Below are 27007 nucleotides of genomic sequence, written 5' to 3'. Positions count from 1 at the left end.
AGGCAAACTATGCAACAGTAAATGTGCGTCTCGGATACAATTCTAGGTATCAGTATTACATGCATTAAGATATATTAGTTATACTTACTCGATGGATAGTTGACCATTTGGTCCCTGTGGCTTTGGCCACCTCCTCCAATTTATTTTGGGCACATGAAAAAAGGTATCCAGCACTGCCCTGTTGATCAAAGGGGGGAAATCCTCTAACGTAGTTACACAGCGTTTGGTAGTTTCTGTATCATCCCAGGATATATATATATATATATATATATATATATATGTTCTATGGAACACATCATCTTTCAAGTGCAGGATACATGTATATTCAAGTATAATCTTATGCCACTGTGTTTTAGTACTTATGCCACTGTGTTTTAGTATATATCATAATTTTGGCTCAATGTATAGGGCAGCTGTATTGCCGCTTCCTGGGTGCCTGAGCAGTATGTATTAGGTGACCTCTGCTGGTTGAGGTTACACATAGCAAGTATTTATAAATGTTACAAAACTGTTAGGAAACTAAAATACAATAATAACAGCTAGGAGACATATCACACCAAGTAGTTCACGTCATCTTAATCTGAATTTACAGATCACAACAACCACATATACCAGCCCAGGCTTTTATTTGCTTCAATCACTGAACTCAGCCACATACATTTGGGACAGGTGTCTCTGTGGTACGGGCTTCAGTTCCTTTCACACAAAACTCTTTCTCAGCAAATATGGGAAATACAATCACATTGTTCATTTAGTATGAACAGTATGAATATTACTTGTATAAAAATTAGGCCAATTATGAGTCATTTTATTTGATCTGTAGCTCAGAGAGGCAGCAGAACAGATGAGAGAGAGAGAGAGAGAGAGAGAGAGAGAGAGAGAGAGAGAGAGAGAGAGAGAGAGAGAGAGAGAGAGAGAGAGAGAAGAAATAGTGTTGCATAACTCATCTTGCAGCACAGCAGTATTTTAGGAGGGGTCATTACTGTAGGCAAAATAATTATATATTACAGATGCCTCCATTAATGTTCTACATAAGTACAATTCCAAAACCACAAAACAGCACTTCAAAATGAATGATTCTGCAACAAAAAAGGAAAAATGCCTCTTTTTTTCATTTTTGATTTAAAACAACAACAAAAAAAAAAACGAGAACCATTATATTTTGGTGTGTTTCATTTTTAAATCAAAAATTAATCACAGATTATCCAATGTTACCCATTTTGGCTTTTGTGTGGTATAAGGGACCAATTTAGGGACCAATTTAAGATCACATCTGTGCATACACACAATTCATGCATGAGGATTATCTTTGAGGTAGATTTGAAATTATAAGCAGCTTTAACATGTAGCTTATTTATCAGCACAAGAGTGATGTCGTGTCCTGTTTTGCTTGTTAAATTCCAATGAATCATCATTTTTGTAGGGCAATCATATTTCCTGTTGTCTGCCTCACCTTTTGTAAGAGGCCCACCATTGTATTTTAACAGCTGGTATATACATGCCTGTGAGGGCACTTTGCTAACAGCAGTTTGTTCTCAAATACACCTATTAAAGCCACCAGTATAACCTTTCGATATAACCTCCTGAGACACTGTATCCTCGTAGGGAAATTACATTTTGGGTTTGCTGCACCGTATACTTCATTTGTCTATGGCAGACCTGTTGTCCTCATTCGTGGACACTTTTTGAGCCTTCTAGTGGTAGCAACAGCACAATACACTAATCCATGTAAAAACAAGAAGTCAGTTTTCTCTGCCAAGTCAGTCTACAGCTGATCCCAAAACAATTTTAGCAAGAGCAACAAGCTAAGGCACAGTTAAATAGGAAGTACTCATTAGAGGACATTGAGACTCAATTATTATAGTATTGCAGAATTTCACAGAGGCCAATTAGGTGAGATAGACTGTTCCTACAGACAAAAAGGACATTCCTTATTTAGAATATAGAGCAAGGAAATTCATACGGAGTTACAAAACAAACAAACTACAAGGCTTGTAAATATTTTGCATGACTTGCAAATTTGTATTTGTCGTATTCTGGCAATGAAATAAACAGTTTTATACTCTATTACACATTTGTGACTATTAAAATTAAACCCATCATCCCCACATGAGGACATTTTTCCCCCTCAAAACTACTCACTGGTCAAAGACTGATTTGTTTTTTATACTTATCAGGTCCTACTTATCTCAAGTAGCTAGGAGAAAAGTGAATATAAAAATGCATACCAAACAAGAGCTCAGGTCGCAGGAGGATATTTGAACCATTTGTGCAGCAGCCTTAAAGAGTCAGTTAACCCAAATTAAAAAAGAAAAATAAGTCTTACTCCCCTCCCCTCCCCCTGGTGGAATCTATCAATACAGATAGTCCGCGTTTCATTTGTCTGGGTTTTGACATACCTGTCTCTGACATTTCTGCCTTCCCAACACAATAGAGCTTTTTCACATAAGACATTTTGACATGTCACAGTGAGGAAGCACATGTATAAATGATAAAATGAGTTATGGCTGAATTCCATTTAGCTGCTTCACTTGTAGAATTTAGTTTGTGGTGCTGACAGCAATGAATGTGACGAGCATTTGTCCAAATGGTGCCACTGTAACTGAGAATAGTGCACAGACCTTACTACTTTCTACCAAAGAAATAGTTTGTATGTTTGAACTTAACAATCTTACACAGTTAGAAACTGCTTACTGCAAATTATACATATACACACTTCAACAGCATTTAGGCCCAAAACAACCTGTTGAGAAAGACTAAAAACAGAAGCAACCCCTGTGAAGGCCAGGGAGGACTGGGCTGACCTGCGGTAACAAAACTGTTGAATTAAAAAAAAAAAAAAACCTAAAAAGGACAAACTAAATGCTGTCAAGGATGCCGTTACAGCTACACCTTTGACATTTCCCATGAGAGGCAGCTGGGGTGCAGGCCTCCAGTATTGGGGAACGGGTCTTTCTTTACGCAACCTTGACTTGTGGTGGGATTCCCCCCGGCTTAGTGCTGGGACATCTGCCGGAAGGAGGCAAGCCACAGTGGGGATGTGCAGCCTGATGTCAGGTTCTGTGCAGCAGCAGCATGAAGCCACAGGGCATGCCTGCACGCAACCGCCGGCCGGGGCCTCAACAGTCTGTTCACAGGTTCGCACACACACCTTCTACTTATATCCTCATGATAGCCCTGACCCTACCATTAGGACTGCATGTCTAACCCCCAACAGGAGCCTGATTATACCCTCAACACTAAATCCTAATCACAGAGTGTAGAAAAACATGGCTGTATTCTCTGTGAGTTTGGTTTACCACTCACTGCCATCTTTCATACTGTATACACTGGACTGGTCCATCAACCTTTATTTGAGTTTTGAAATAAGAATGATAATTATAAAAACTGAAAATGCAACGTAAGACCTGAATTGATAAATTAATATCAAAAAGAGATTATAGCAATAACTATACAGGTGCTGCTAAAGCCACAACACACCAATTCACAGCACAAAATTTAAATCAATTCTTAACAACAAAAATGTAAGTTATGCAAATACATATTTAGTACACCAATACAGACATGATTGTAGGTACATGTATGTGTATACAGTATTTACTCCATACACAGAGTATATTACTATATATAGGCTACATACACACATGCATGTATGTGTATATGCGCTCATACACACATGTATACGTACATACATGCACTCATGTATATATACATACATAGTATACACACATGCAGATACTGATACACATATACACACTGAAACATGAAATCAACACGTTATATCAACAGAATAAACAAATTAAACATTTTGTGATCAATTACTCTAAACTCAAGGTTCACTCATTGGCTTTAACCGGAGCTTTTGGCCCTCGTACCTCACCTGCTTATCACCTAATGTGGAATGAGACAAAGCTCCACAAAAAGCAGCAAGTGAACTTTAGGTTAGTATTTATTTATTGATATGCAGTGATGGAATGTAACTAAGAACATTTACTCAGGCACTGTACTTGAGTACAAATTTGACGTACTTGTTCTCTACCTGGGTATTTTCTTGTCATGCCACTTTCTACTTTTACTCCACTACATTTCAGAGGGAAATATTGAGATAGATTTTTGCATTAAAAAAAACATAAGAGTTTATAAAATGTGATGTTTTGTTATAAATTAACAGCTGAAACAATTAGGCAATTAATCAATTAGATAAATAAACATTTTAAGTCATTTTCTCATTTATTTCATTTTATTTGAGAGGGACGATGCAATTTAACATAGTTCCATAGGGACTGATGTGTTGCAGAGAAAGTTAATAGCTAATGTTAATTTTCAACTCTTGCCCCAGTTGGGCTTTGACATGTTAATGTTGTTATAAAATATACAGTTTAAAACATCATACAATGACAATAAAAAGAAAAAATAAATTAGTGTTTATATAGTGTATTATTATTATTATTATTATTATTATTATTATTTTTGTATTTTGTTTTTCAAATAATTGTACGTAATGACCTTTACATAACCTTTTTAAGGCAGAACCTTTACTTATTTTTAACAGTATTTTCACAATGTTTTAATACGTTTACTTAAGTAAAAGAACTGAATACTTTCTCCACCACTGTTGACATGTATTTGCACGATGGCACATCAAACAATTGTTGTAATTTTCTCAAGAAAAAATAGTTCTTATGACAGCTATTATTTATGTTTTTGTTTTCATTTGTTGTGTATTGTGTTTTATCAGCAGCCAGAGGATTTACAAAGGGCCATAAGTAGTACTTTACTTCCTATTTTTACAATTACATATGACAACAAAATCAAGCCTCATTAAAGGAACTGTTTGCTTTGTTGAGAAAACTTTACTTTAATTCCCCCTATTTATCATTCATAATCATTATATAACCATTAAATAAATGGCTTATACACTGTCATTGTGTTGTGAGCAGATATAAGGGCATAAGTGTGTATTAATGTACAGAATTTGTCAACAATTCTATTTTTTCATAATACATGTTTTATATTATTACAACAAGTTTTATTTATTACAAGTTTTACTATATTGTTATTGATCTCTTTTACAGCAGCCATCACTTTACAGGTGTCCAAAGGAGGAGTTCTAGTTAACAGATACATTCATCAACACTTAGATGTGCTTATAAATATTTTATAGTGCACTATAAACCATTTGTTACATCTTTATATACTGCTTCTAAATGCAAAAGAGGGGGACTTAAAGTAAAGTGTTACCACTTTGGTTGTTTGTCCACTGTTGATGACATTCATTCATTTCTGTAACCACTTATCAAGTTAGGGATCGCTTATCAATTTAGAGCTGGAGCCTATCCCAGCTGACATTAGTCAAGAGGCAGGGTACACCCTGAACAGGTTGCCAGACTATCACAGGGCTTTAACATAAAGACAGACAACCATTCACACTCACACTCTCACCTACGGCCAATTTAGAGTCACCAACTGACCTGCATGTCTTTGGACTTTGGGAGGAAGCTGGAGTACCCACAAAAAACCCACACTGACATGGGAAAACATGCAAGCTCTGCACAGAAGGGCTCGCCCACCCCAGGAATCCTCTTGCTGTGAGGCAACAATGCTAACCACTACACCACTGTGCCACCTGCTTATAACAGAGGCTTCCAAACACCCAACATAATGTGGACTATTTTTATACTGACAGCACTATTGTAGATTGGCCTAAAATAAGGATTATGTAGGATACCTGTTTAAAATAACTCAGGGAGTGATGAGGAAAGATGTCACTGTGACGGACTGCACCAAGATTAAGGTAACTGCTGCATAGATACCCTAAGACTTGTATTGTTATTATTGATCTTGTTTTATGACCTCAATGAAATAGTTTCCTTGTAGCATGGAAGCAAAATATACCAGTCTGTGGCCCAGGGTTTGGAGCCAGTGGTTTAATGCAGGGGTCTTATTCAGGCCAAGGACTGCTTGACTAAAAAAGATATGGAGCAGGGACCCCCTATTAGATTTATAAAATTGAGTTGCATATAAAACTGGGCCTACAACAACGTGTAAGGCAGCCACAATGTATAAACATACTTTCATACTGTGTATACTATACTTAGTTACTATTAATAAATTAATAACTATTTATACCTCATGGATCTGTTTGACAAGGATTTGTGATTAATAGTTAGCCTATCATCAGTGTTGTCATGTGTAAATTAAATGGATTGGGGTTTTTTGGGCAGATGTATCTTTGCTAACGAGATGTTGGATTCATGTTAATGTGTTTTTTCAGACATATTTTCATTTCTGAAGGAAAAAACATTTTATCATAGCATTTCATAACAACTAATCAAGATATATGGAAGTTTTTAATGTTTGATGCATGAATGAAAGCTGAAAAAAAGTTTTGACTTCAGATAGCTATGTTGCAACACATAGAAGGGGGTTACACACTAGTGTTGTCATGATATTGGAGTTTCTAATTACGATACAATATCTTGAAAAATATTGCTATTTAGTACCATTTGTGATACCACAGGGAAAAATTACATTGAGGGCATAAAATTATAGTTGTTGTTTGTCTGACAACTGCATTTGAATTGAGCCCCTGTCCTTCCATCTACAACTTCCCTTGTGGCAGCCGCACAAAAATTGAGCGCCCTGCAGAGCAGCATCATGTTTCCCTCATCTGCCTTCATGGGCAGTCAGGTCATGATAGTGTTTGCCCTAAGCCTCGGCATCGTTTGTCACTTTTGTGAAATTTAACAACTATTAAAACATTTCCATACAGCCAGTCTAATTTAGGTGATAATCTACCATCAAGTTTGACAACAAGTAAAATAGTCTGGCATAAAACCACACTGTCTCCCACCAACTCTCAGCCAAAACTCAATTTGATATAATGTTTGCGTGCCTCTCCAATAAGTCCTCTAAACAAAAATGACATGCAGTTTGAAGCTGCGGTGCCTTAAGAGCTGTATGTGTCTGTTTTCTGGGACTCTTGATGTCAGGAGGAGAACAAATTGAGAAAACAAAAGCAAAGGAGTTGAGAATAATCAGAGAGGAGAGGAGAGGAGAGGAGAGGAGAGGGCCTGATTGTTTCAACTGAACATGGGTAAATTGTTGGTTTATTATTTTGTTTATTCAAAGAACAGCATTTTTTTAATGTTGTGTAAAGATTTGTTGATTCAAGGTTATTTACTCTGTTCTGTTACAAATAAATGATAAATTGTAGCAGCTGCAAGGTGTTTATGGTGTAGATATTTAGACACCTTATATGTAAGTTAGACAGACATTTCTCTGCTCATTACTGTGCACAACTGTACTGTATGTATACTTAGGCCTCAAGGTGCTGGTAAATAGAAACCTCCCAGCAGGGTGCACTTTGCATGCGCAATTTTTTTGTCTTTTCACCAGCACTTCTTGAGAAAAAAAAAAGATGAGCACCTGCCCTGTGCATGGCACCGTCAATACTGCAGAAAATGGGGCGTCGGTGGCGTAATGGATAGTGCCGGCGCCCCATGTATAGAGGCGATGCCTCGCTGCAGCGGTCGTGGGTTCGACTCTGGCTTGCAACCCTTTGCTGCATGTCAACCCCCTCTCTCTCTCTCTCGCCCCATTTCAGTCTGTCCTGTTCATTAAAGGCAAAAAGCCCAAAAAAAAAAAAACTGCAGAAAATGAGTACTGAAACCGTTTCAAATACTCAATAATAAATAGGTAGTCAATATGTATCGATAAATCAATATTCTTGACATTATACACACATACATTCTGTTCAAAGGTTGATTATACTGACAGAATAGGACTGAAGAACAGTTTTACATTCCTACAGTAAGAGAAACATGCCATACTCCTGTTTTGACTAGATCATCTAGCGGCTGGAGTTACATTAGTTGTTACACTTTACATATGAAACTGTGCTACTGACTAAAACTAACCAAGAGTTTAAATGTTTAAATGTATCTTACCTGAATCAGATAGTAGGCTATTAAAGAAACAGTTACCCCAAAATTAAAAAATACATATTTTTCCTCGTACCTGTAGTGCTATTTACTAATCTTATTTTTGAGTTGCCGAGTGTGAGAGATATTGGCTGTAGAGATGTCTGCCTTCTCTTCAATATAGTGGAAGTGGATGGCACGGTAAATAATTACATTTGTATTATACTATTAGATGTGTCTTTGAAATCTATAGAAGTGTTCCCTGGCTCCTGTGTACATGTTCAGCAACACTTGTGGTATGAACTGATGACCCTGATGAAGTCCACAAGCTGACACGCGTCAGTCAATAAAGTTGTTTTTCATACCACAAGTGTTGCTGGAGCTCTTTTGACATTTTCCAGTGTCTTCTCACTCTCCATGCACCTTGTGAATCAGTGAAGTTGTGCCAGAAACCACTTTCTACTCCTGTGTACATGTTGCCATGTGGTGAATCTGTGAAGTAAGGGTTAGTTGAACATACTCACAACAGTTGGTGCGTAGAAACAGCACAAGATTCCACTGTCCTTAAGTCCAAGTGTGTGTTCTGATCGGACATTAATGATGATAATGTTGTAAGCTGGTGAAAGCCTGACATGTTGTGTGTAGGATGACTTTAATCAGCGATTCCTAATTGTCAGTTGTGGTTTCCAGCATACTACAGAAAGGTTTTTTTTCTTTAGGCCTTCATTTTCAGAATGGTGTCTGTTATTCTATTTGGTGACAGTTTGCACCTCTATGTTTTTGCGCGTGTGGATCTGATTACATGAATGGGAGCTAGTGGAGCTTATGGAGCTAGTGCCTGCACTCTGAGCTGACAGACATTTATCTTAATCTACTGCTTTGAATTTAGAACTACTTAAATAATCAATCAAAACCAATTCTCCAAAAACATTTTATGTTTATTTCCTTTATTTCACTATAGAGTGCTCTGGCCCATTTCCAGCAATACATGCACAGAGCTCAGTTATCATTTTCCACCAGCCTCTACCTGTACCTGAGCGTACTGCATGTGAGGGGTTCTAATCCTCATTTATGAACAGTATGTCTCAACAGAATGTATCTCAGCCACCAGAGCTGAGCAGGTGGAAGGACTGTGGCAACGTCTTGTCATCAAGCTATTATGTGCATTAAAACAGTAGAAATGTTGTAGGGGAAGAAACATTTCAGTGTGATGCAAGCTTTATTTTTTCATGACTGTGTGATACAGTCTGCTGCTGTGTGGGCTGTCCCACTCACACCGAGACTCACAGGCTCACTTCACACAGTAAGATAACACAATATCGTCATCATCATCCTCACTCTGGCTGATTCATTTAACAGTTTCATAAAAGCAGTCTGATGTGTGAGTGTGTTAAAAGAAAAAAAGTATGCTGAGGTCTCTGAAGAAAAGATGTTTCTAAAAGATGCATTTCAAGTATGTCTGGGGAAAAAAACTCAAGGTCCACTTGCACCCTTTCTTCGGGGTTTTCAACCAAATTCAGTGATTTGTATCAGCCGATGAACATCTCTCAGTATGAGGGAACTACCAACCGAGTACCGACCAACCAAACAAAGTTAGTAAGTGGTTCTTTAGTCTAAATACTTTTTCCAAAGCTGAAAACAAACTTTGATGCTGAAAATGGTGTGTTTTTGTAATATGACCAGATCATTTATATAATAAACTTTCGGGGGTAATCCACATTTCTCAAGAATCTTCTGAAGTGTTTTTAATGTGTTTTACTCTCAGTGGCAGTGATGTCATTTTTATTCTGTTGGTCAGTTAACCAATCATATGAATAATTTCTAACCTACTAATTAAAAAGGTTCCCACACATTTTCATGGACAAAATTCAAAACTTTTCCATGACTTTTCAAGGACACATAATAAAAAATGTCTTGCCCAATTTGCCTGGCATTTTTCAAACATGTCAGATTCAAACAGAATTTCAGTTAGCTGGCATACATAGAGGGAGAGAGGGAACACTGGGAGAAAATAAAGAAACCTATCTGATGGTAAACAAAACGTCACATCGACGATTATAAGAGCTATGTTATGTCAACGGTTTCAGAAAGAAATTTTCCATTATGTAAGATCATGTGGAAGGTTATCCATGGAAGATTAACAATTTTATTACACACACCAAACTTCCATGACTTTTGCAAAACTTAAAAGTAAATTTTACTGCTGTCTTGACTTTTGCGGGCCTGGATAATGTGATCGTGAAATTCTTTAACTTTTCCAGATTTTCCATGACCATTTGAACCCAGACTTAAACACTACAGACTAGGCAAATATGTCAGTACAGTCAGACAGCTGTGAAGTTTATATTTTTGAGGCAGAGTTAGGCCCTGATCACAGAGAAAGTGTTTTGCAGGTTGCAAAATGCAAGGCGCACCACACTGCTTTTTTTTTTTTTTCCTAATTGAATGCCACTGGTTAAAAAAAGCTTGTTGCGCCTTTTTTTCGTTGCCAGGCAACCTCCCCATCACCTCCTCACTCTAACCCTCCTGTGTAATCAGTCTACCATATATTATTATTATTTTTTAAATCTATTTATTTCACAGTAATCAGTATCTAGTTCCTAAAATGGACAGGCAGAGGGTACTTGCTGTAGCTCTGGCTGAGGGTGAGAGGCTGTCGGCAAATAGTCTATTGGGCACAGGGAAACAGAGATCTATGTGGGCACGAGACCCTAAAAAAAGGGCTGGATCATGGGGAGTACCACCAGTTGGTCCAGGAGCTTCGCCTCCATGCTGGATGTTTCCAGGCATATTTTAGGATGATTCAGGGGCAGTTTGTAAAGTTGTATAGCTCTGGATATCCAGCAACCGCTACTACCAGTTTCTCCTCCATTGTTTACAAACTGTAAACTTGTTGACGTGACAACCACAGAAGGCCCACCTCTCAAATCATCTGATTGGACAATGGGAAAAAAGCGGAAATGACATGTGGCACTTTTCCACTCTGAGTTGAAGTTTTTTTTCAACTCAAGGAGTTCAGAGCGCTCCGACAAAAACGCCAGGAGCTTAGAGCGCAGAAACGCGAGGCGTGTAGCAACACAAAAAACAGCAAGCAAAAAGCTTCATTCTCATTAAAAACATTTACAAAATGATGTGTCCAGCTGCTAAACACTTTCTATGTGATAAGGGCCTCAGAACCTTTGGTGGAAATTGCTTTGTGGTCCTTTGAGCCACTATGTTTTTCTTTCATCATAGCATGTTCAAATTGTTCTGATAGCATGAGCGTTGATTTGTAGAGAAATTAAACAATTCTCCTTGATTTAGGCTCTGTTGTTTTCAGCCAATTCATCTTGGTTTACAGTGTCTTGTGATGCCACAACAGAGAGATGGATGCGCCAAAGTCAGAAATTGTCAAATCCTACATATAGTGGCAATAAGTCTCAAACTGGAAATTCCCCCCTCTGGATTATTAAAAAAAAACAGAAACCCAGCCTGAGTCATGATTTCATGCAGACACCTCTGGCGTTATTCAGTGTTGTAAATACAGGAGTACATTTTTACCAAAGTAAAAAAAAACAAAACAAAACTTTCTGATGCATCACTCAAGTGAAGCCTTCACAAAACTGTCATTAGTCAGGGAGGTTAGTGACAAACTGTCAATCATACTGCAAAGAGCAATAACTGTTTGAAGTAATTCATGTTTTAGACTGCAGTTTGAAGTTAGATTAATAAGTGTTACATATTGTAAGCAGTGGTCAATGACTGGTTAGTTTGCTTGGTGGTAGATGACACACCCAGCCAGTGCTTTACACTTGAACACCCAAGTCACTGGCAAAAACACCAGCCAGGAGCGACCCCAATGTCCTGCAGTCAAACAGACGTACTCTGGGTACTGTACAGGTTAATGTGTGGACGTGTACAGTTTCACCAGAAACTATGTCAGAAGCAGTGGAACTGTAGTTGAAGGCAGAGCTCTGATATGTTTCTGGAAGCAGTGTGGCTTCACTCCCCCTTGAAGTGGGGACGCCTCTTCTCCTTGAATGCAGCCAAACCCTCCAATCGATCTTTAGTTGGTATCACCTTAAAAACAACACAGATGTGTCAGCACTATCAATGATGCAGCTCTTTATCTGAAGCCTGTCTTTATTAACCAGTTTCCAGAGGAAGACCCTGAACTCTGATGTGCTTCTAATATTTTGTCCACTCATTTTACATTGATGAGGGTGGAGTAAACATAAAAACACCTCTCAGTATAATATAATAAAATTCAGTGCCAGTACAAATTGAATCAACAGCTCTCTGAAAGAGTTTGAACAAAAGCTGAACATCAGAACCTTAAAGCGAGGATCTGGAGGATTTTCAAACAAAACAAAATATAGACATATACAAATGAAATCCTGCTTAATCATCACCTATGGGCTTCTACTCATGAGTGGGGGTGACTCTGTTTGCAGAGCTCCTGCCCTTTAACTTTATTTTGATGTTTTTGTGAGCTCGGACCGCTTCTGGGCGGAGATTTCCCCAGCCAATAAGAGAGCACAGGTGCCGTGCCCGAGCGTGTCCGAGCGCGAGCCTTTCCTGAACCTCTTCTGTGAAGCCTTCTTCCGTACTTCCGGGCTCCGTACACCCGGGAGAGTTGAGCCTAATAGGAGGGGCCAAATTTGAATGTGTGTTTACTTTTGGTTCTAAATTTACTATCCCAAAAGTTTTTGGTGGAAATGGTCTTTAGTCACTTGGCTCTGTTATTCACACGCACAGCTTTTCCTACCACAACTAGATTTTGGTTAGGTTTTGCTTTTGTTGTTATTTCTTTAGTCTATTAGGTATTTTATGTATCCTGTATTCTGACAGTCAATTGTATATTAAATATTGGAATGATGTTCAAGTTAACTTGTAAATGTATGTTTTAATGTTATTGTGGGGGGTGTCTATGGGCCCTTGACAATTTAATGGTGTTAGTAGGGGCCAGATGTATATATACTGGGTGTAAGAGCAGTGGGGAGTGTTGGAGAGACAAGGGTCAGGTTGAGCGTTACCTCTGCTGCTGGAATCTGCTGTTCCTGAAAAGACTGTCTCTGTTATCCACCAGTCTGCTGAATGTCTGGTGAGGAATTGTGGAATCTTTTTGTAACCTTGCTTATGGACTCAAGTAAAAAATATCAGAGCTCTGGAAAATCCCTGCTTGTCTGGTGCTGATCATTCCTTGCACATGTTTTACACCTCAATACCGCTGGTTCTCATCCTGATTATAGGGGTTCACCACCATCAAAACCTTACAACACCACTTAAAGCTCAACCTTGACAAGACTGAGCTGCGGTTCCATCCATGGAAAGCAACTCCCATCCATGACCTCCACATTACCATTAATAACTTTGTAGGTGTGACACTGGATGACCAGCTAGTCACCACATCTGCTTAAGTTGATATACTTGCAAAATACTTGAAATTCTGGGGTTGTAGCTACATGGTTGAATGTACTTATTTTGAGTTGCTTTGGATTAAAGCATCAGCTAAATACATTTAATGTAAATGGTGTAGCCCCAAGGCTAACAGCAGGGGCAACCATCGGAGGGTCAGAATAACTTGAAATTTCCTTGCTCTTCCTATTAGGCAAACATGACATGAATGCAGCACAGGTATTAGCTAGGCTGACCTAATAACCTGCCAATTAAATGAATAATTCAAACAGCACAGTACATAAGATATAAAATTCAACAGTTTCATTACTTACCTGGGCATAGCATGCTTCTTCTATTGCCAGACCTGTTGATAAATCCACCTGAAAGACAATGTGGCATCTCTTCGTGAATGTTCACATGACAGCTGAAAATGTCAAGAATTTAATTTTCTTTGCTGCATTTTATTGTTTCTTTGCTACACAACATGATGGATATCCAACCTGAAACCACCCAATTTAAAGCTCTAATACAACATACAAGTCTTACAATATTACTTGAGTTTTGGTTTAAACTACAAAATAAAAGCAAAGGTGAGATAGAAAATTTCAGGACTCTCTGACCCAGACTTTTTTTCCCAATTAATGTTTTAATCCTGTGAACGAGGTAAGGAGTTCTGACTGCAATAAATAGGTGAATCTCGTCATCTCAGTTGGACTTCATCAAAATCTATAAGGACTAGAGGTGTTTCATTTTTCCTGTGGGGTGGGCCAACAGTGTTGTTGGGGGGAGTGGTCTGAGTGTCTGCAGGAGAAGGTGGGAGTAACATGGTACATCTATAGGTAAAGGTAGGGGAGGTCAAAACTTCTGTAGCATTTACTGCATTTTCCAGAGTCTTCATTTTAACAACAGAGCTTCAATGTGCAAAACTGTTCATGCAAAGAGCCAACTCCCTCCCCAAGTTCTTACTTTTAAAAACAAAAGGCTATACATTACTACTGGCTGATAGTAATGCACAAAAATATCGGCACAGCATTGGTATCAGCCAATATTGGCTTTAAAATGAAATATTGAAATTAGCCAACATGCCAATTTCTGCCTATATGTGAAACCGATTTCTTTTCAATTGAGAAAGTCAACATGTACAAAAAAAAAATCTGATAAATGATACAAGACAGGTAGTAAAACATCATATCTTAAAGATATAGAAAGATGTATGTTATTTAGAAATGCATATAAATCAGACAATGAAATAACTGTACAACACAATGCAAACACAAATACATGGTCTCAAAGCGAGGTATTACAAAAGTAGGCCAACATATATGAAAATATATATAAAATAAAGATAAACAGGGGTACAAGTGTACAGATAAAGAGGCATATTCAGTCAGAGGATCCAGGGAGGAAAGTTGCATAATATATGAATATACTGATATTGGTATCAGTTATTGACCAAATGAGTTGTTATATATGGTTAAAAAAAATCCAAAATCGTGCGTCCCTACTAACTGCAAAGCTGATAACCACATGTTCAACTCACTAAATACAGCACAGTGTACACTTGCTATACTAGATGGTAAATGGCCTTGCAATACAAGTGTATTGCGCCTTTCTAGTCATCCGACCACCCAAAGCGCTTTTTAAACTAGGAGTCACATTCATCCACTCACACTGAGGCTACCATACAGGAGCTGAGGCTACCATGCAGGGTGCCACCTGCTACTCAGTTTTAACACACTCACACACCGATGGAACAGCCATCTGCTCAAGGATGCTTCGACATGCAGGCTGGAGCTGGGGATTGAACCCCTGATCTTCTGAAAGTTGGACAACTCGCTCTACCTCTGAGCTACAGCCACCCCATACTGATCACAAAATGTGTTCAACCTGTGCTTGTAACGTGGTCTTTTGAGTGCAATACATATCCCTATGATTTCGCTGACTGTGATACATTACAGGAAGATACTGCTGATGTGACTTTTTTTTTGTTTTGTACAGCAAGTGTAGGGCGGAGTCATCTTTTCTCTAATATGAAAGGAAAGAGTAATAGTGGTCTGAGGCAATCTGAGTCCTCCACGGGGTCAGGTACCTGTGGGTCCCTGACGGGTAACCCGCATAAGCAGTGTAATGGGTAAAAATATAAATTTGCACGTACAGACAGGCAGTGGGTTAGAACAAAAATATATTTTTCTATTTTTCAGAATAAAACAAATTAAAAGATGTGCAATATGTGTGTACTATTTTGACATCTAAATCACTATTATCAAGCTGCAATTCACTTTATTTTGAAAGTAAATGACACAAGTTGAGGACTCCAGCAATAAAACTTTGCAGCCCAAGGATGAGGTGGCCGCAAGGATCCTTCTGAAGTTTTATGGTGGTGGAAGGAGCATGCTAAAATGACTGCTAACCTGGTAGTGATTAAATATTTTTGCTATCCCAGCATCGAGCGCAGCCAGTGAAAGTGACTTTTCCTCTGCTGGATTTGTACTTCATCATGAATGGAGAACTCAACTTATTGTGAGTGACTGTAGCCTGTGCGCGTTTAATCACGGGGCTTCAGTTGAGCTCAGACCGGCCAGTTCACACCACTGCAATGCCACAAATCAGTGGTCTGAACTGGGCTTGAGAGGCATCCGTATGAGCAGGCAACCATCCATCAGGTCATGGATGAGGCATGTGATGACATCATCACCCAGCAATGCCAGAGGTGGAGGAGACGCTCCAAAAGATTCAAAAAATTTTTAAGAGTTTTGCAAAATTAAACACTGAACTGATCCAAAACAGATGTAAAACACAGAAAAAACAGTCCTGCCCTGACCTCTAACACTTACCTCTATCCCCTGATTGATCGCCAGTTTTGCCATCCTTACTGCAATTGGACCCTGTGGAGCCAAAAATCAAAGAGTGACTGCCTTTTTAGAGGTTACAAGGTTTCATAAATTACTGTGTGTGATATAAATTTATCTTGTTGATCGTTTTAAATAAGTTCAATATCATAATGCAATCATTCAATGTCTAAAATGAATAAAAGCTGTTTTCAGTCATGACATTCATTATCAAAACACCATTTTGTTTTTCCCTCAGGGTACTGCTCCCTTAAAATACTTCACCTGCGAAATGACTATTTCCAGTGGTCGAATTGAGGGGGGATGCCATCCCCTTTGTTAGAAAATTGACCAAAAAGCATCCCCCTTGTTAATCTAGAATCTGTGTGTGCAGGCACGGACGTAATTTAAGGGGGGGGCACAGGGGACATGTCCCCCCGCACTTCCTGTATCTGTGCCCTCCGTCCCCTGCACTTTTTACAGCTGTTACCACCATTCAATTTGTTTTTAACATGTGGTAACGTGTTTTTCGGAGCTGTCTTTAAACGCTCCATGAGTAGGCGGCACCAGGCGGCATACACATGTTGTCATGTTGTGATCTGAATCAATCGCACACAGACCAGAAGTGTGCTGCTGGGCAGTGCCTCTGTGTTAACTATGTTCAGCAAACCAGCCAGCAAGAAGCAAAAAACTTTGCAGTTTCTTCCAAACAAACCGTGTAAGTTGAGTAATGCTGTTGCATGTAGATAATGTTAGCTAAATGATGACTAATTAATAGATGCCAATATATCAAGTTAAGATAGTTAACAAGAATACTAATGTTATTGTTACCTATCTTAAATCGCTTGCTAGCTAGTTTCATGCTAGGAATAAACCCACTCCTCCTAAATAAGAATTTGTGCTCACTATTGCTTTGCACATATTTTTTTAATCTTTATTGCCACAATATAAAGAGCAGGGTCAGGGAGGAGACAGTGGACCAGAGGCCAGCAAGGATGATCATGCAGGGTTCTCATAGGTGAGGAGAGATTATAACTGGCTGAGAGAAAATATCTAGAGCACAAAATTGACTGTGCGATTAATTTCCACGGCTATGTCACCACTACTATCCTTAATTCTATTTCTAAATGTTGCTTTGCACATTTATTATCTATATCATTGCAATAGACAGAAGAGGGACAGGGAGAAACCAGGCAGGTATCAGGACAGGAACCTGACAGCAGCACCAATTATCAGCCCAAGGCTTCACCGGTAAGGAGAAATTATAACTGGCTAAGGAAATGTCTATAGGATAAGAGTGACTCTAAGATTAATTTTCACAGCTATTTCAGAACTACTCTTATTTATACTCTAAAATGTGTTTTTGTCTGTATTGCAATAGCAATACTACTGCATTATTTGATTTTTTAAAGGCAGCAGGTATAGGTCATGCCATTTTTCTTTATCTTGATTAATTTTGCACATCTGTGCTGTCATATTTGATGATGTGTGCACGCAAAAAATCAAAGCTACATTGCATCCCCCTTGTTAAAAATTAACAATTCGACCACTGACTATTTGTATATCAGTTACTCACTTAATTTGTAAAGAAAAAAGTTTTTTTATCCGCTTGTATGCTCAGTACTTCCAAAACACATGCATTTTTGTTTAAATGTTACAATATAAAAATCTTCCACTTATGGGTAGCACGCCCTGAGTATGCCTGAGCACACGCCTGCATGAGCTCTGCTTGAGCAGAGTTCAAACACAGGCATGTGCATAGGCACAGTACTTGGCCGTGCATCCATCCATCAATCAATCAATCAATCAATCAATCAATCAATCAATTTTATTTATAAAGCCCAATATCACAAATCACAATTTGCCTCAGAGGGCTTTACAGCATACGACATCCCTCTGTCCTTTGGACCCTCAAAGCAGAGTGCATGAGACTGTATTGATGTGTTTTAAATCGTAATGCTCCAGTGAAAAATGTATGTGTTTGGGAATGGTGAATGGTAAATGAGTGGAGGAGCTGAGGATCGAACCACCTATCTTTCAATCAATGGATGACTGGCTCTACCTCCTGAGCCACCACCGCCTCTAAACGCTGCTTTGCCTCTACCAAAGTACTGAGCATACGACTGGATAAATGAGAGACTTGGATTATACTGCAAACTAAAGGCAATACAGGATAAGTAACTGTTACAAAAATGATCACTGTGCAGGTGAAGTATTCCTTTAACTAAGAGGTCTGTTCATCAGTGAAATGGTTTTGTTACCTGAGGGTTGATCTCGCGGGCGAGCTCCAGAGCTCGCAGGTAGGCAGCATCTCCACTCTTATTCTGCTCCACAGAATGACTGACAAGACCCAGGCGACACGCCTCTGTTCCATCCACCACTCGCGCAGCAAAGATGAGCTCCTTTGCATGAGAGACACCAATCACCCTGGGCAGACGCTGTGTACCACCTGCACAGAAGTGATGAGAAACCAGGATGGAACATGGCCTCGACCACAGACACTGAACAGGCTGTCCCAAATTAACTGCTGTAAAAACTGCCTTTAACAACTTACAAAAATAATGTATATTATGATTGTTCAGGTTTTTTCCTAAACCATCTGGTGTCCTCACAGCCTGCTAGCAAATGTTTTGAGGCCTGGTGCCAGTCTGCAGCCCAGGGGTTGAGAACCACTGGCCTGGGGTTATATAAATGAAATATAATGAAAATAGCTGTGTGCACAACTTCAAAAATCTAAGATAATATAAAAGAGGTGCATCATACTGGCAAAGATCGAAGAACATATAGAACACCTACACTCATAGCAGAATTCACTTATTTAATATGGGCAAAAACATATAAACACAGATGCGTTCTTTAGCTGAGATGCATCCATGTCTATATGTTTTTGCCCATATTATTGTGAATTCTACTATGAATGCCGGTGTTCTGTTTTTGTTTGTTTTTTTCAATGAAAATACGACAAACAGGAGTTCCTGTATGTTTGTTAATCAGACTAGCTGCTGGCAGGCAAGTTTTTTCAAAACCTTTCATAATCTGACTGTATTTTAAATAATCTCCTCAACTTGTGGCAGTCCCTTGAAGTGGAGATGTGTGTAGATAATATGAAGATTTTCACTGGAAATGAAGAAATGAAAAGAATACAGCCTTACCTGCTCCGGGAATAATAGCTAGTTTGGTCTCAACTAGTCCCATTTTGGCAGTGTCAGCTAGAGAGATCAATGAACAGTATTACTACTTTCACAGAAATACTTACACTAATTCAAATATTATGCGGTACAATAAACAAAATAATTATTGGATTAATTATTGAACATTCAAAGTTAGTAGTAACATCGCTACTCAGTGACAGAGAAACACAACTACTATAAAAATATTTAAAGGAGCTATATGTAAGAAATATAAAGCAAATAGTCATAAAATCCTCCTAATATGTCACAGAGACTAAGGAATAATGTTCATATAACATACTGATCTCACCGACAACAATAGTACAGCCAGAATATTCGCATTTAAAAAAATTTTTTTACGGTCCGCAAATCATGTTTATGTTTTGGCCTGTTGCGCCACCCACTGCCATCTACCAGTCACGCAGTCTCAGCATCAGTTAAAGTTAGGACTACAGCTACAGCTACAGCAGCACGGCAAGCAGCATTAACAGTGTCCCAGTATGTAGCATTAGCAGCCGGCTCCTCATGAGCTGTATCCCGGCAGCAGCGTTAGCAGCAGAGAAGCTGGACTTGCTCGAATGGTCCGCTGGAAAACCGAAGATCAAGGACGCGGCGACGCGGCCCTGCCACGGCAGCCGTCCGTGGGCAAACAAATCAGTCTCCAGCGTGCCGCTGTCCAGCAACCTCGAATCTGTAGGGGAGGTGGGGCGGACACGACTCGCGGCAGTATTTTGAATGAGTGCAGTAACCGTTTTGGCCACATTCTTACATACAGCGCCTTTAAAAACATTAAGTTTACTTTCTACAAGGGTACATTTTAGTTGGACTAGAGGATCAAAAAAGTTTGTGTATCCTCTTTGTTTACTTCCTGCATCAGTAATGCCATTTCTAAGCACACTTTGTAAGGCTTTCACAACACAAAAATAATTAATCAACAGTCAGACACAATCTGTAATGCATCTGGAAATACAAGTTGTAACAGTGGCAAGTTTAGCAACAAATAACCGACACAAACACAAGAATCATTTGCAAACTGATCAGGCGGTGCCAGGCTGGAGGAACTTACAGGCAATTCTGATGTCACAAGCAAGAGCCATTTCCAGGCCTCCTCCTAAGGCAGCTCCATCAATGGCAGCAATGGTCGGTACCGGCAGGTTACCTGTAAATGAAATGACAACAAGGTACCCATCAAGAGACACTATATGTATTAAAAATGTACACATTAAAACCAACTACATCAGACTACAACTACTTTATTACAAATCCAACTGTACTGGTGGAAAATAAATTTCCTTCACTTCTGACAGAGCCACACAATAAGATTCCCTGAGTCCAGGCTATGCTGCTATTTTTATTCAGAAAAGAATGAACTGGAGAAAGTATTAAATTACCCACAGACATATTGTGAACCTAACTATGGTTTCATCAAGGCATAGTTGTGTCACTATGAATATTCCATCAAAATATTCCCCAAAACCATCTACAAGTGAACCTAACATTACACATTAGACTCATGTTTCCTGGTTATTAATCCATCCAAAACCCTAAAATCCCAACATTATTAACTGTGAGGTGTCCCCAGCTTTTGCCAGGTGAGGAGATTAAAAGTGCCTGCCTGCTATAGATGCCTGGTTCACACTACACAACTTTAGTCCTGATTGTTACCTGGTTGTTATCAGTTTTTGGAGCTCCCCGACAAAAGTTATCAGCCTAATTACTTACTCAGAATGCTGCTTTGTCACTCTTTGACTTAAACATTTCTTAGTAAGCACCCCAGACCCTGCACTGTGGTTTGACCTGCGCATCATATAACATACTCATGGGGGATTTGTCCCGATGACAGATCTTGTAGTGTGTGACCCGCTATCACCTGTCAGTCATGTAGTGTGATAACCACAACTTCAACACTTCTCATTACAAGAGACAGAAAGCTGTGTAGACTAAAAAGTGCAGCCATATGATGACTTTGAAAGTTAAATATCTTTCATTATTATGAAAAAAGAAAATGAGGCATGAATGTGGGTACTAAGTGACCATAACCAGCACAGTAGACATCACAGTCTACTGTGATGTCGTCTACTGCGTTGAATACATACAATGAATCTACAATGAATTCCTTAACAGTCAGTGAATTTCATCACTGTTTACAGTCTTGTACCCAGCTCTGTGATGAGCGCTCTTGCTTTGGACACAAACGGGCCCACTTCACTCTGGTGCATCTTGGCCCTCTCCTTCAGGTCTGCACCTGCACAAAGAGACAGAGCATCAGCATCAAGCCAGAGGCCTGTGGCTTCCTGAAACATGAAGCAGAAGAGTGCAGTGTGGTCCATCACTCTGAACTTCAGTATCTAGGATTCTGAATGTAAAGCTGAACGCAGAATTCTCTCAACTAGATCCAAACCTGCCCAGCATTCCACCATCAAGATCTCATTATGAAATTTTACTTACAAAATAATGCATAAAGATTAGGTTGGCAAAAAGTCTACACCTGATGAACAAAGAGTGAAATGGAAAGACTTTACAAACTGTCAAAAATCCCTCCAGTGCACTTAACACCAGTTTACCTGCACAGAAGATCCCAGGAACCAAACTGCATATGATAACACTGCGCACTTTGTTATTCTTCTTGATATCCTCCACAGCCTCAAACATCTGAAACACAATTTTTATGTTTGTTTTTTCAAAAAGTAAATAGAATAAAATGTTCTCAAAATGGATCATGATTTTAGTGTAAAACTCATTTTGTATTTATAAACAATATTAATAAACTGCAGCATATTTCAAGAAAAACTCAAAAACTATACAAGACATCACAAAAAACTAAACCTGAGCCAGGTAAGAGGAACGTCAGTGATTTTTAAAGATCTACTGAAATAGCCACACAAATGTCTCTGATTAATCCCCATGCACATAAGCCTACATGCAGCCCAGAGAAGCACAATTCCAGCTTGACCTGTGTTAACACTGGCTTAGTCATCTTTACAATGTAAAAATAAATACGGTCACCAAATAAGGTCAACAGCAGTACATACCATTTTGACCAGATTTTTGCTGATGGCATTTTTTGCTTTTGGTCGATTTATCCCAACAACAACAATACCTGAAAGACAAAGTTACATTATGCTGATTAATGATGGCGCACAGGTAACAAGGACATTACTGCAGAACAGCAGGTTTCACATCTCATGACGTGATGATGTCACACCTGGAAAAAAAACATCTTCAACCAAGATCACATTAGGGATGCACGATATTGGATTTTTCTGCCGATATCTGATATGTCAATATATAAAAACTCATTTGGTTGATAACCAACACCAATATCAATATATCCACTTTTTTCCCTACATTATTTGAGTGATCATCAAGTCTCTTCTGTAGTGGAATTGACATAATATTATGCATGCATATGATGGCCCACCAGCAGATGAAGACATGAAATACATTGCTTTTCAATGTATGTAATATTCATTCATAGTGCAAAATAAGAAAAAGCATGTTGGCTGATTCTGATAGTTCATTTTAAAGCTGATATTGGCTGATACCAATGACATGCCAATATTATTGTGCATCCCTAGTCAAAACAGCTACCATAGTACGGTCAATCAAATACAGACTTGATGTTGGACAGCATCACATACATATATCCAATCATCACTGCAAATCTGTGTATGACAAAAATACCAAATAAAATGACAAAATTATTCATTTTTGAGAGTTTTTATAATCTATTTGTGGTTTTTACACTTTCTGTAAAATGAACATATCATTTTGTAATAGACTGCTACTATTTCTCAAAAGAAAAAAAAAGAAACATTTATGGAGATGGGTGTGCCCTCTCCAGGGCATATCAGCTGACAGCATTTGTAGTTTAATGTGTGGTCTTGGACCACAAACGTGTTTCTGAGGTGGCAAGTTGAATCACTAGCAAGGGCCTGCTCTCTGCTCTAGAAATAGCAGATTTTGAAGCTGGGAATAGAAAGGACAATTACATTGCATATCTGTCTGACTAAATGTAAGCATTTTTGCATACACTCGTCATACTGTTTTATGCCTCCACCTTGGAGACAGATCGTTTAAAACTACCTCCATGGAGAGATACTACTACTGTTATAGGTTTGTTTATGTCGTAGGGGTCGGCTTTTGATATCACGTAACGGGTGACGTCAAGGCGTACACTCTAATTTTTATTTGCACCAGAACAGCGGACTGTATCTTTAAATCCTGTTTTAATGGTCAGTGTCCTGTTTGAACGGGACTTTGATTTGGACAAATACAGTGTTACCATGGACAAACGTGTCTTTGAATGGACAAAGACTGAGAGCAGGACTTACCGGCGTCCTCTCCGTCCAGGTGTCTGACGCGGAGGTCCTCCTTGGAGTCCGAGCTGTAGTGTCGTGTCACTGCTCCGTGACCGTTCAGGAGAGAGGAAGACGAGAGTTTACCGGAGAGAGCATAGTGTCTGGAGCAGGACCAGGCTGCTGCCAGCCTGCACGCGCTGTCTCGGCCCGATGCCTGCACTCGGAGGGCTTGCAGCAGGGCTCTGTGTCCCACTTGGACCGCCATGCTGGGGAGTCGCAGTGTTGCTTGACTTTCAACTTTGAACCCAATCACGTGTTGTTATCACGTGATGTACTTGCAGTCTGTTGTAATGGCGTTGGGAGACATTTGACAAATAGTATTGTATAAATTTAAGCCTTTGATCGAAAATTGTTATTTTGGATGTGAAAACTATAGAAAATAAAACAGTGTTTTCTGCAATGTTTGGTTTTAATTAAGTAAAAGGCTGACTGAAAAGCAGACTTTTTTTTTTTAATTTTTATAGTTAAATATTTGTAACTACAAATATTTTCCCTTTAGCCTCTCTAGGTGACTGGCAGAAATTACTTCATCTACCATAAATTAGTTAAAAGTTTTTCAAAACTTGCATTTTGATGTTTGAAAGTTAAAGGTTAAAAGTGGAAGATGGAACCCTGAAGTTGCCATGGTTTTTCACTCTTGTTGTGCATTTTAGTTTGTACAAATGGTTTGCCAAATTTTAAATGAGTTATAGAATTAAGTGATTTTGATGAAATATCACTATTTTAAGCCCAAATATGGTTCAATTTTTTTCTGAGGGAAGTGTTTGTTGCACGTGTCCAAGGATCATTGGAAGTTTGCAAATCCAATGATAATTTCTGTTTTTACAGTTTCTGGCAATGATAAATGGTGTTTTTTGGTGATTTTAAAAAAAAGGCAGAAATTTGCATACCCTTCCACTAAGCCAAAATAAAAACATAAGTCCCTCCTCAGTGCTTATAAAGTTTGACATTTGAAATCTGAAATTTCTAACATGCCCCCTTTTTGCACCCACCCCATAACCTCCCTCATAAGTAACAAACAGTCCCTAAAATTACCATGATGTGCTGTTTGGATTCCATAATTTTCATAGATCTTAAATAAAGAAATGACATCTTGTAGTCTTAGTCCTGCAAGAAAAATGTCATATGCTCAAATGCATTTTTTTTAATGTAGCCTACAGAGCACCAACTACAACTTTATTTAGAATGTTTCTAAAGTACAAGACATTTATCACAGAAGGAAAAGCAAATGTGGAACTAAACACATTAAAGATGGCTGCTTGATTTAAGTGTTTACAATCTTCACGTCTCATGTCTCTTTCAGCTGTTTTAAACAAATGGGAAATATCTGAACAGAAGTCGGACTTGGACTTAGGTCAGACCAGTGGTGTAGTGGTAGTTGATGAGGTGGGTGTACTACTAGGTAGATAGGTAGGTTACCGATGAGGAAGTGGGCATACTCTCCTATTACAATGGCTGTTTTGCTGATAGGTGGGTATACTGTCACTGGATAGAAAAAAAAGTGGGTATACTCCATATACCTGAATATACCCTCCAATACACCACTGGGTCAGACTGAAAATAAGAACTTGAGACCCACGGCTGGCTGTTGTGAGATCATACTTCCCTGAGACTCTCCTGCCTGACAACATCATCAGATTTTTTAAACTTTCAAATATTAATATTACTATCAGCCTTGAAATCATGGTATCTGTCAGGCTATACATTTAACCATCAACATCTATTTTTGGGGAAAGCAATGTTTCTGTAGTTATTTTGTACTGTTTTTGTTTTTTATGTCTTTTTGTAGAAATAACTTGTAGTTACCTAATCTAAAAAAAGAGAAACAAATTAAACACACAGAAATAAAACATACAGTACAATATGGTTCAGTGACAAGATATTTATTATAAACAAAAACTCACCATTACAATAAAACTTGAGAAAAGTGTTCAGATACAGGTAGCTGCTGGGCAAATGGAGTTATCACCACCATCATTATCATCATCATCATCACTGAGATATTCCAAACCATGACAACAAATGCACACACCATTCTTTAAGAATGAACTAGGCAGTGCACCTGAATATCAACAAGGGTTGGCTGAAGTCAGCAGTTTGAAACTGACTCCAGGTCAGGTCAGGGAGTGTGATGATAAACACCCCAAATGTCTATAAGAAATTAACAAATAAGCCATTTGATGAAACCCTTAAAGTTCTGAATTCCATGACAGTTAATAATACAATTACAAGAACTGTACGGGCATAATGCTGAATCTCTGGAGACTTTTTCAAAATACAATTGCTGATTTTCCATAAATTGCTAACATTTGAGGATAGATTGTGTCAAAATATACATCGGAGGGCTTTATAAAATCCAGTTACACTCTTGTCAGTTCCATCAGATGAAAAGTCGGTGTCAGGCACATTCTCAGTTTAACCAGTGGCCTGGAAGGTTTAAAGAATCAACAAAAATCCACTAAAAACAAGAGAAGCAATGGCTATTTGGTAAACAGTGAACCAGTGCAGCAGAGCCTATTCAAAAGTTTAGCTAAACTTGTTTAAAGCCAAATGTGTAACTATATGCAATGTAAACCAACCACAGAGATGATATTGGTGAAGTGTGTTGCTGTAATGCAGTGACATTATCATTGAATGCAACATGTCCAAGAGTACAGTATCATTACTGAAAAGATGAAGGTAAGCAGCATTTACATCAGCCAGGACAAGAGAGAACAGAAATGCTTTATTTTACAGGTCTTAGAAAGTGGGGATGCAAAATATTGGATTTTTTTCCCGATACCTGATATGCCAATATGTAACAACTTATTTGGCTGTTAACCGATGCTGATACATTCACTTTTTTCACCAGCTAATTTTAGTGATCATAAAGTCTCTTCTGTAGTGGAATTAACATTATATTATGCATGCATACTCTTGTCGTGATGGCCCACCATAGATGAAGACATGAAGTAGAATGCTTTGCAATGTATTTAATACTCATTTATTGTGCAAAATAAGAAAAAGCAAGTTGGCCGAGTCTAATAGTTCACCCCAATTAGAAAGGTTCTTTTCAATATTTCAATTAGAAGTATGTCATTAGATATTAATTATGGGGAAAAAATTAATGATTGTCAATTCCTCCCATAATTTGTACCAAATTAAAACCATCTTTCCAGGAAATGTCTAAAAAAAAAGTCTCCGAAATTACAAATCTATAAAATAAAGCAGTACAGAACATTCCTCTGAAGCAGAGGTATGGACCGTGTCTCCACTGTAAACCTGTCACCACACCAACACACACATGGTTGCAATAACCATACTACATTAGTTAAAAACAGACTACAGCTTTAAAGCAAAAAATAGCC

General features: G+C 38.6%; 1 protein-coding gene across 1 annotated transcript; it reads right to left on the bottom strand.

The window, feature by feature from the left end:
• Window positions 1-9122: 9122 nt before the first annotated feature.
• auh (AU RNA binding protein/enoyl-CoA hydratase) lies at window positions 9123-23909 on the bottom strand. The gene is made up of 10 exons (XM_033647053.2): window positions 23634-23909; window positions 22332-22399; window positions 21864-21951; window positions 21458-21544; window positions 20366-20458; window positions 19282-19338; window positions 18391-18578; window positions 16136-16186; window positions 13634-13681; window positions 9123-11981 (listed from the first exon to the last, which is right to left on the bottom strand). Exons 1-10 carry the CDS (start codon window positions 23863-23865, stop codon window positions 11904-11906), a joined length of 990 nt encoding a protein of 329 aa, XP_033502944.1. The 5' UTR covers window positions 23866-23909; the 3' UTR covers window positions 9123-11903.
• Window positions 23910-27007: the final 3098 nt, after the last annotated feature.

This window comes from Epinephelus lanceolatus, chromosome 19 (genome assembly GCF_041903045.1).
Source record: "Epinephelus lanceolatus isolate andai-2023 chromosome 19, ASM4190304v1, whole genome shotgun sequence".
Taxonomy (NCBI): domain Eukaryota; kingdom Metazoa; phylum Chordata; class Actinopteri; order Perciformes; family Serranidae; genus Epinephelus; species Epinephelus lanceolatus.
This window is presented reverse-complemented; position numbering and strand designations above follow the sequence as displayed.

Excerpts from the sequence above, each read along its gene's own strand:
- auh (XM_033647053.2), bottom strand. The coding sequence starts at position 23,865 with ATGGCGGTCCAAGTGGGACACAGAGCCCTGCTGCAAGCCCTCCGAGTG. Across the intron at positions 21,952-22,331 it reads GCAAAAATCTGGTCAAAATG|ATGTTTGAGGCTGTGGAGGA; the intron begins GTATGTACTGCT and ends ATTGTGTTTCAG. Across the intron at positions 21,545-21,863 it reads TCCTGGGATCTTCTGTGCAG|GTGCAGACCTGAAGGAGAGG; the intron begins GTAAACTGGTGT and ends CTCTTTGTGCAG.